Source organism: Sinocyclocheilus grahami, unplaced genomic scaffold, assembly GCF_001515645.1.
Source record: "Sinocyclocheilus grahami isolate Dianchi unplaced genomic scaffold, SAMN03320097.WGS_v1.1 scaffold1012.1, whole genome shotgun sequence".
In the NCBI taxonomy this organism is placed as follows: domain Eukaryota; kingdom Metazoa; phylum Chordata; class Actinopteri; order Cypriniformes; family Cyprinidae; genus Sinocyclocheilus; species Sinocyclocheilus grahami.
In genome coordinates, this window is record NW_015506191.1 from 356,368 (window position 1) to 366,973 (window position 10,606).

General features: G+C 35.1%; 3 protein-coding genes across 3 annotated transcripts in view; 2 read left to right on the plus strand and 1 right to left on the minus strand.

The window, feature by feature from the left end:
- The first annotated feature begins 734 nt into the window (after window positions 1-734).
- On the plus strand, window positions 735-2,318 carry LOC107565623 (myeloid-associated differentiation marker). Its single transcript, XM_016250886.1, has one exon. It carries the CDS (start codon window positions 1,046-1,048, stop codon window positions 1,904-1,906), a length of 861 nt encoding a protein of 286 aa, XP_016106372.1. The 5' UTR covers window positions 735-1,045; the 3' UTR covers window positions 1,907-2,318.
- An 819-nt stretch (window positions 2,319-3,137) lies between these two features.
- Window positions 3,138-8,226, minus strand: slc25a19 (solute carrier family 25 member 19). The gene is made up of 7 exons (XM_016250885.1): window positions 8,050-8,226; window positions 7,162-7,295; window positions 6,545-6,700; window positions 5,410-5,580; window positions 5,051-5,225; window positions 4,352-4,482; window positions 3,138-4,146 (listed from the first exon to the last, which is right to left on the minus strand). The coding sequence occupies exons 2-7, from the start codon at window positions 7,291-7,293 to the stop codon at window positions 3,970-3,972; spliced, it is 942 nt and encodes a 313-aa protein (XP_016106371.1). The 5' UTR covers window positions 7,294-7,295; window positions 8,050-8,226; the 3' UTR covers window positions 3,138-3,969.
- Window positions 8,227-8,987: 761 nt separating this feature from the next.
- Window positions 8,988-10,606, plus strand: part of jmjd8 (jumonji domain containing 8) — an 8,464-nt gene continuing 6,845 nt past the window's right edge. Inside the window, exons 1-3 of the mRNA XM_016250888.1 lie at window positions 8,988-9,220; window positions 9,390-9,479; window positions 9,665-9,713. Coding sequence (XP_016106374.1) covers window positions 9,132-9,220; window positions 9,390-9,479; window positions 9,665-9,713 — 228 coding nt within the window. The 5' untranslated portion in view covers window positions 8,988-9,131. The remainder of the gene's footprint in view (window positions 9,221-9,389; window positions 9,480-9,664; window positions 9,714-10,606) is intronic.

A 10,606-nucleotide genomic window follows, 5' to 3' on the forward strand; every position in this document is an offset into this window, starting at 1 on the left:
TCAACATGAAAATAGCAGCTGGCATTTAAAACAACACAAACAGACAGAGGTAAAACAGTTAAAAAAATATTTGTTCGGTTTAAATGATAAAACATTTGAAGAGGAAATCAAAATGAGATCAAGTAACGTGACACCTTCTGGTAAAAAAAATTTCACCTTCTGGCCTCATAACTTTAACGTTTCATATCATAATTCAACTTTTTGTTTCATAATTATCACTTTATGTTATAAATCTGACTTATGTCACCATTTTATTTAAACTTTTTGTCATAATTTCAACTAATGTCTAAATATGACTTTTTATCTCATAATTTCGGCTTTTTATGTTGCATAAAATTAGTAATTTTTACCAAAACATGGTTAATTATTATTATGCTGTGCAAATGGGCTTCAGTATCAAATGAAACCTAAGATGTCCAGCAATGAAGATGAAAGCTCTAAATTATTTTACAAGCTGTAGACAAAGAAAGAGTTCTGCAAGATTGTTTGCTTTATCTGTAAAACATTCTTGGTCTATATAACCTATAGTACTCCACATCGTGCTGTTATCAGGACAAGTAAAAGAATAATCCAAATGGAACTTTCCTGTGATTAAACCAAAAGGTATCTTGAGTTGGGACTGAAGCCCATAGGTGGAAGTGATTAGAAAGAGCCTGGCTTTAGACCAGAGTTCAGGGTTTGGAATCAGCTCATAGGACAACAGCAGACCAGCAACCAATGAGAACCAAGAGAAAGGCCATGAATGCGATAAGCTCGAAAAGGCTTCTGTTCTAGTGTCAACATGATCAAACATGTTTGCTGCCACATGAGAAGGAACTGAAGTTTTACTACAAAGAAGAACTTTTGGCTACTGACTTTTAAAGAGTCCCTGTGGAATAGAAAAACCAGAGGACAACGTGAGGAGAAAAAGGAGTTTGACTGGATTTGTTGACATTTGTGGCACGGTGAAATTGCATAAAGATGCTCGGAAGAATGCAACGCCATTTCTAAAAATCGGAATCATTGGAAATCTGAAAAAATTTGGGATTCCTGAAACAGTTTCATCATGTTGCATGTGGATTTCAGATCACTGATTCTGCCTATTGGCATTGTTCGGATGGTGGAGGTGGTTCTAACATGCATCTGCTTTGCATTGGCGGCATCAGCGGGAATCCCAAATGAAGCCAAGTCCCATTGGGCTTGGTGCATGTTCTGCTGGTGCTTCTGCTGTTTCACAACCCTCCTGATCATCATTTTGGAGTTTACCAACCTGAACACCAAAGTGCCCATTTCCTGGGAAGACTTCACCATGGCTTTTGCTATGTTGGCTACACTTATGATGGTCACCATTGCAATCATCTACCCCACGTTCTTCGCCTGCTCCTCCTGCTCCAGGCAGATCGGGGCATCTGCTGTGTCCTGGTTGTGTTTTGGGCTCTATGCCACCGAGGTCTGGTTGGTCCACAAAAGGCCTGGTGAAACTAGCGGCTTTCTCACCACCATTCCTGGTCTCCTCAAGATCCTGGAGACATTCGTCGCCTGCATCATATTTATGTCTTTGAGTCCCGTCGAATATAGGAAGTCTCCGGGAACAGAGTGGTGCGTGGCTGTCTACTCCCTTTGCTTCATTTTTTCATTGCTGATTATTTTCCTCACCATTGCCAAGCTGTCTTCCATCTTTCCATTTTCTTTTGACAATGTGGTCATTAGCTTCAACATCCTGGCTGTGGCTATGTACGCAACTGCTGTTGTTATCTGGCCGCTGTATGCGTTTGACAATAACTCACGTCCAACAGATTGTAAACGCTGTCCGTGGGATAATCTGGTGGTGGTGACCTTCATGACCGTCATTAATTTCTTAGTATACATTGGAGATATGGCCTACTCTGTTAAAATAGTATTCTTTACCCAACATGGGCAAGAGTAACCCATGCCATATCTTTGGTTTAACATGAAAAAATAATGTATGTAACGTGAGTAAGGATGTTATTGAGAGAGAGTTCTCCTATTAAGGAGAGTCGCACATGGTTAATATTTATTAGCAAGTCATGTTTCGTGGGTTAGTTTTGAAACCATATGTAGCCTACTACCGGTACTACAGTATCGATTAATGTCACTCCGCAATAATATACTTGACTGTAACTTTGTACAGTGATTTTTATTTTTATATGTTACCAATCTTATTTTTGTCTGTTGTTGTACATTTTCGCAGAAAGCCGAAAGGTTGTATGATGTGAGAAATATTCAGAGACAAATTAGAAGTTTTTGAGATTTCGAAGCAGTTTTTAATCTAAAGCCAGCGTAAGCAGTGTCACAAAAAATGAAGAAATGGTTGAAGTTTACCCTGTTGATTTTAAGATAAAAAGATAAAAAACAACAACATATTTTTACCTTGTGTCTGTGTTTTATTTGTTATAATATTAAGGACATTTTTATGTTAACAATTTAACGTGAGTAAGGATGTTATTGAGAGAGAGTTCTCCTATTAAGGAGAGTCGCACATGGTTAATATTTATTAGCAAGTCATGTTTCGTGGGTTAGTTTTGAAACCATATGTAGCCTACTACCGGTACTACAGTATCGATTAATGTCACTCCGCAATAATATACTTGACTGTAACTTTGTACAGTGATTTTTATTTTTATATGTTACCAATCTTATTTTTGTCTGTTGTTGTACATTTTCGCAGAAAGCCGAAAGGTTGTATGATGTGAGAAATATTCAGAGACAAATTAGAAGTTTTTGAGATTTCGAAGCAGTTTTTAATCTAAAGCCAGCGTAAGCAGTGTCACAAAAAATGAAGAAATGGTTGAAGTTTACCCTGTTGATTTTAAGATAAAAAGATAAAAAGCAACAACATATTTTTACCTTGTGTCTGTGTTTTATTTGTTATAATATTAAGGACATTTTTATGTTAACAATAAAAAAAAAAAATTAACTAACATTTTTATTGACATTTAACCTTGTCCATTAACATTGACATTGTTTTGGCTTTTTAACGTCATTGAAGAATCTTAATATAACTAAAGATAATCTAATAATTAGGAAACATTTTTTGCAATAATTAATTCTCCAAACATTAAAGCAGAACAGGACAACAAAGAAAATTAAAATAAAATAATTTTATTAGAAAAAATAGTTTTTTTTTTTATCTTACATGTCACCCATTTGTTTGCCATACATTTTTGTAATATGAGAGCTATGTGTTTTTGTACATGAGTACACAGGTGTAAAAGTAAAACCATTGTTTTTACTAATGTCAGTGAGAAAGTACAATAATAAAAAAAAAAACATAAATATGGCCACAAATAAAGCCAGAGTAACAGGAAACATGGAGGTTCAAACTGTTCCAAACAATATTCTTCCATCCATTAATATGGAACATAAATATTTAATCCATAAAATATTTGACCATTTACCATTGTCATTGTTAAAAAGCTTAACAATGACACAAAGCACACACACAAACAAAAAAACCTGAAACGCTACTGTAGAAAACAGATGACTGAATATTTAATGTACCATATTGAGTATGTATTTTAAATGTTCTTGAAATGCAAAACTGCAAAAACCATAAGTTAAAACATTCTGATTTCCAGTGTTATGTATACAAACAATAAGATAGATCATAATACAGAGTGCAAACCAAAACATACAGATACATACAGACACAGATTAATGTGTAACAATGGTTTTCCAGTCTCCAGTTGAGAGAGACAAGAGGTAGAGTTCACTGTTTCACGTAAACAAGTACATTTCAGCTGATTGTTCAGTTCAAGGCTTTACTAGAGCGAGTCAGAGGTAAAACTGTCTTTCTGGTGTGGTAAAACAGCTCCTGACTTTTGTAGCAGTGCCTGTATTTTGAGAGCAGCTACTGGTCCATCTTTACTTTACGTCTTAATACATCTACACACCAGAAAACACACACGGAGTTCCATCTGATGATCTAAAATGACTCAAGGACGTCTGTGGGGTTTCTCTCATTGCTCACTAGCTGCTCTTGAGGCTGACAATGGCATTGATGAAGAACTCGTACCAGAAGAAGGTGAAGCCTGTGGACAGAGCGGCCTTCAATAGACTGGGGGAGAGACCCTTAATGAAACCCCGGGGCCCTTCCTCTCTGCCGATCCTCACCACACAGTCTACAAACCCATGATATGTCTGCACCTGCACAGAAAACGAGTATTAAACTATTCAAGTGTTTTTGAAAGAAATCTCTTATGACTCTCTCTCTAATGCCTTAGGGTTTAGACATTAACAACAGTAATAGTGAAGTCAGTCTAGCAAGCAGAAATAGTTATCGTAGGGACATTGAACCTACAGTCTTTTGGTTATCAGCTCAGATCTTTAACCACTACAGCGCTCCACCTACCTGTCCAAACTTCATCCTGGCCTCTTCAAATCCACCCACTTGAAGTCTCTTCTTAATCAGATCAAAGGGATACGTGATTGTTTTACTGATGACTCCAGCACAGCTACCACTGATCAGACTGTGTAAACCTCCTGAAAACAGACAAGACACCACAGCAACGTCAACAGCGGGACAGAAAGCACCTTACACAAGGTTTGAATCCAGTGTTGATTCAGAGATATGTGCTTTAAGGACAGTGTTGATATTGTCAACTAAAACTATTAGAAATGGCTTCCGCTGAAATAAATAATAAAATATAAATATTAGATGAGCAAAACTTGCATTTAAAAATATTAACTGAAAATGAGAGATGTTGCCCTGTCAACTAAATGAAATAAAATGTAATTGAAAAAGTTTGTTGAAGTGCTAAAATGACTAAAACTAAAAATTAATAAATAAAAATTTTAATTTTTAAATAAAAAAGAAAAGCTAAATAAATAAATAAAAACAAATTAAAATGTAAAAAAAACAATGAAATCACTAAAAGTTTTTAACTAAAATAAAAATGAAAACTGAAAATATAAAAATAAAAGCTAATTGGCTGAACTTTATTAAAGAAAACTAACAAATAAAGAAATAAAAGCCAATTCTAAATATTAATAAATATCATAATAGTACATACAAAACTGAAACAACACGGTTTAAAAAGCATGCTCTGACCTTTAGATTTGGTGTCCTGGGGCTCCAGAAGTTTCTTCAGGATATTATAAAAGAAAAACTGCATGCCTGCGTATGGAAACACGGCCACTAGGGTGGGTGTGAGGCCCCTGTAGAAGGTGAAGGGCCCCTCTGTGCGGAACATTGTGGCCACGGCATGCCTGAGGTTACGATACATCTGTACATATGAGAAAACCTTTGAATTGTGGGAAGTTGCTCATTAAAGTCTACCAGAGAATGACCTTTTAAAATGAACTCAGTTTTTATTACGTTCCGTCCACCCTTTCAGATGAACTCAGACGCAGCACATTAAAAATATGTAGTGACAGGTCATATCACACTCATGAGGCTTGACCCCTGACCTTGGGTTCGCCCTGAGCAGCGAAGCGTGTGCGGAGGGTATCCAGCGGCTGGCAGGCGACGGTGGCGGAGCAGGCGGCCAAACCGCCGCAGATAAAATGCACTCCTGGTGTCTGGCTCTTATAGCTCGTCTTCTTATGGACCAGCTCGGTCAAGGCTTCAAAACTCGCAAACTACCACAAAAAAAGACAAAGAGGACCAATGAGGTTTAAGGGTATTTGTCAAATGTCTACAATTGTGTGAAGGATAATGACAAATGGTTGATCTATCTTTCTAAATGACTAAATAGGATAAGCCACATGTCTACATAGAATTTAATAGAATATAAGAAAAATGTATTGCTACAAGATCAAAGCAGAATATAGTAGAATATAACATTTAATGCTACAGACCACCATCAACAGACCAGCATTATTTATATTAACTAAAACTATAATAATTTTTAAAAAACATTTCCATTAACTGAAATAAAGCTGAAATAAAACACTACATATTAGATGAAAAACTAAAAAAAAAAAAAACGTAAGCAAGAATTAGAAATTGTTGATATTATTGAAATAAATGTTTGTTTATTAAAATGACTAAAACAAAAACAAATAAAAATGAATTAGAAACTGAATAAAACAAATAAGTAAAAAAGAAATAAAAATGACAAGCACATACAAAAACTTTATTTTTACTTAAAAATAAAGAAATATATACATAATCAATTCAAAATGAACGAATAAAACATTGAAATAAAAATAAATGAAAGCTCAATTAGAAATATATATATATATATATATATATATATATATAACAGAAGTACATAATAAAATCATTAAAATATTTGAATTAAAATGAAAATAATCACTAATTCGAAATATGAATATCTACTATAGTAGTATATGAACAATACTAAAATAACATTGATGAGGACAAAATGTATCTTTATCTCGACAGAATAGAATAGAACAGAATGGAATAGAATATTTTTTGCAACAAAATCATAGCAGAACAGAACAGAAGAGAAACTTTTTCTACCCTTACAATAGGATCAGTTTACAGTTTGTGGTTTAATAATTGAACAGGAAGATGATTCTGGCCTCATGAAAATTTTACGTATATTGTGAATATATATGATTTATCTCCACATACCTGAACTGCCCCATAACACACAGACAGCAGCTGGGCAGGAATGTGACCTTTCCAGAAAGCAGGAAGTCCTTCTTCAGTCATAATACAGCGTGTGGCCTGCCGTAAACCCCAGTACTTCCCCTGACGACTCCTCCAGGACACCTGCTCGATCTGCAACTGCAGCATGCACAAAACAGTCAAAACGGTCCTGCTGTGTCACAATAAAGACCAGTTTGAATGTCTAAAAGTGTAACACACTGCCACCTTGAGGCCTGTCCACCAGTTGCTATGGCAGAGAAACTACAAAACAAACTAAATCAAGCACAAAACAGCTCATCGGCTGCATCTTCTGTGTGCATTTATAACCAGTTTAAAGCAGATGAACAGGCCTCTTTGAACTGAGCATGCTCAGTGCCGCCGTGGGTTTGGGAGTGGTGCTAAAATTCCACAGGAAAACGTGACTCATGTTTTAGGCACGATGAAGCTTATGCGAATCAGATGTACTAGAACAGGGACTATTGTGTTCGCTATCGATGAAAACAACTTTAGTTGAATGTGTTAATATTTATGTTTTCATGTACAGAAAATCTGTTCGGAAACCCAAGAGCCCTTTGGCTCAGTGAAATGGAAGTTGTTACCTGAAATCTGATTTTGATGACATCCAGAGGGCTGATGAAGGCACGGGTGACCATACCTGCCGCTGACCCGGCCAGAGCAGCTTCCTCTGGGGAGAGAACCACGCCGGGGGAGTCTGGATCATAGCCCACCATTCCTGCTCAGAAACACAGCCACCGCCGGTGGAAAAACAATTAAATAACATATTAAAAAAATATATAACAACAATCTGGCTGATGTGAATGGATAATAATTTGAGTGGAATAAATGTAAATAATGCAAGTAATAAAATAAAAAATTACAAATTATAATATGAAAATAAAAATCTATATAACTGGAGTGCATGGATGGCAACTACAGATAAATAAATCAAATAAAAATAACATGAAAATATCAAAATAAAATATAAGATATTTAAGTTATTTTTGGTTACACTTTATTTTAAGGTGTCCTTGTTACAGTGTAATTATACATTTACAGAGAAATATTAATTAAATACATGTGTTTACTATATGGTTAGGACTAGGGTTTGTCTTAGGGGTACTTGCATGCAATTTTTGTTATTATAATAGTAAGTACATGTAACGTGCAACAAGGACACCTTAAAATAAAGCTTGCCGTTATTTTATATTTAGTATTTTCAAAATATAAAAGCATGTATGTTAAATTTGACAGCAGTTGACAAAAACACAATGGCTGCGTGTCAAAACCTATTGAGCTGCCTATCTAGACAGTGTTTAGATGGGCAGCTTTAGATGCTTTCGTCTGGAAAATGCAATTGATGCCCAAAATGTTGTCTTGGTAAGCAGCTCTTTGTGGTTTGAGACACAGCCAGTGTTGCGCTGCTGCTACTAAGTTACACACTACAAGTAGACGCTTACAAATACAGACTCGCGAAAACGCAAACATACCTTTCTGGTGTGCACTTCAGTGTTCCCCTGTAGAATCTGCTCTTGGTGAGGCTCTCGCTCTTTCTATGAGTGCATAGCAGCAGTGTGATGTTAGAGGACACCTCCTCATGCTCCTCTGCTGCACAGCACACAATGACAGAGCGGCGCGACTGTGTTTACTGACCGTGTCTGACTCCACACCGAGAACATTGGTTCCTACCTTTTTATTTTAATTGTAGTACTTTTTTATTTCATTTCGAATGTATTGACATTTATTTTAATAAACGTTTTATAATAATTGATTTGACACAACAATAAAATAGTAAAATAAAGTAAATCAATAAAAAGGAATAAAAATACTTTTTAATACACATCGGAGGTAAAAAGTAGTTACAAACATGCTTGTTATTACAGTCATTACATTAATTATTCGTAGAAATGTTCGTTTTTATTGATGTTAAGTAGTTAAAATGTAAATATAAACATGTGCTCATAAAGCTGAGGTGAAAATTGTACCCCCCTCCCCCCCCCAAAACAAACAAATTAAGTATTTTTTGAATATTTAACTGAATACATAATAGAAAACATGTAGAGTAAATACAAAGCAGATTAACAATTATTAAATATTATAAAAAATAGACAACTAAAAATATAAATAAAATATTCTTTACCACATCAAACCTCTGAATGATACAAGAAACGTGTGTAAATATATATATATATATATATATATATATAGCTAGATGTATATATACATACAATCGCTCATATGCATAAGGGAGGGCAAGTAATTAGAAACAAACTAATCTTTACAGTCATTACATTAATTATTCGTGAATGTTTACAAGATGAATACAAAGATGTCTTTTGAATTGATTCATTATTGAGAACATAATGCAAAACATATACCTAGAATAGTTAACAACCATTGAATCAAATAAAAGAGTCTGTCCTGAATTGTGAGGCCACGCCCACATCCTGGTGTGGCCTCCGCTGATTGGTCAGCGACGCACTGAAAGCAGGAACTGAGGGTCGTGGGATTTTGAGAGAAGCGGTCAGCTGCTGTCATGTGCGTGGTTTTTAATGACAGGTGATGAAGAAACATGGATCAGCTTGTCGGGGCTCTGTTACTGCTCTTCTTATTGCAGTTACCGGCTTCATTTGATGCGCCCAATGGAGATGGAGGAGGATGGTGAGAGAAATACCATATGGATCACTGGCCGTGTCTCAAAACCAAGCGGCTCACTTTGTTTTGAAACTCAGACACTGTGATTCAACTCAAATCCTGACAGCATGCAGTTGATCACCTAATTGAATGAATAAAGCTGTGTGAGCGAGATCAATTATGTTTTGTCTTTCAGGGGACTGGGGTCCAGTATTGAAGATGAAGGCGAGTGCAACATTGAGATCAGAGATGTGAACTCAATAACACACACACAGTTTATTAAAGAGTAAGAACAACACACATACACATGTAGAGTTAGTTGATAGACATTTTAGTCACGTAAAACATGGATTTCATTGCATTTTTTTAGTGCTGAAAGCAACTTTCAATAATATAAATGGCATTACACATTATAGCATACGTAGATAAATATTTATGTAATCCTAATGTATTTTTCATTGTATTTTACAGGTATGCTTATGCAAAACCAGTTATACTCCGAGGACTCACAGATAACACCGTAAGAGTTGTGGTTATACTGTATATCAGGTGTTTATTGCTGCAAGTTCTTATTGATTCCATTACTTTTTAAAAATAATTTTGCATTTCAAGCATCATAACGGAACACAGACTGAGACACTCATATTAATCATACTATAACAGAGAAATAAACCATCATACAAGACATTAATCCAAATAAAATAAAATATATTCATGCAACCACAAACAATGTAGGGGATTAAACAAAATCACACGTATTAAACAAATCAAATAATTTCTTGGCTTTATCACTTCTCATAATTTTCAGGACCTCTGTATACATGGCAAGCTCCTTTTTAAAGACATTCAACTGGGGTGCTGTTTTCAGAACTTTACATTTGTGAATAAAGTATTTTAATATGAGGAGTAAACAATTTACAACAAAGTCTACACTTTTGTCCTCCAAAAGAACTCCAAATTTCAACACGTCCCAAGTAATGGATGGAAAAATAGATATTCTTTGTTTAATCCAATTACATACTTCAGCCCAAAACGAATTAACCAGATAACAATGGAAAAATAAGTGTTCAACAGTTTCTACATCATTATTACAGAATTGACAAATATTACAATCCACATTAAATCTTAATCTCAGAAATTCCTTGGCAGGATAAATATCGTACACAATTTTAAAGTGCACTTTTTTAATATTTTGGTGGAAGAGGAAATAACTAATATTTGTATCTAAATTCATTAACTGATTTCCTATTTAGATGTTGGACCAGGATAGCTTTCCTGCACAAGATCATTTCTTATAAACGTATTAGTACACTTCTCATCTACAAAATTTATTTAGCCTAATTTAAGATCCAAAATCTTGGGAATGATAGTGGAGTATGTTAAAATCCCCTTTAACATATTAAGGAATGGTAA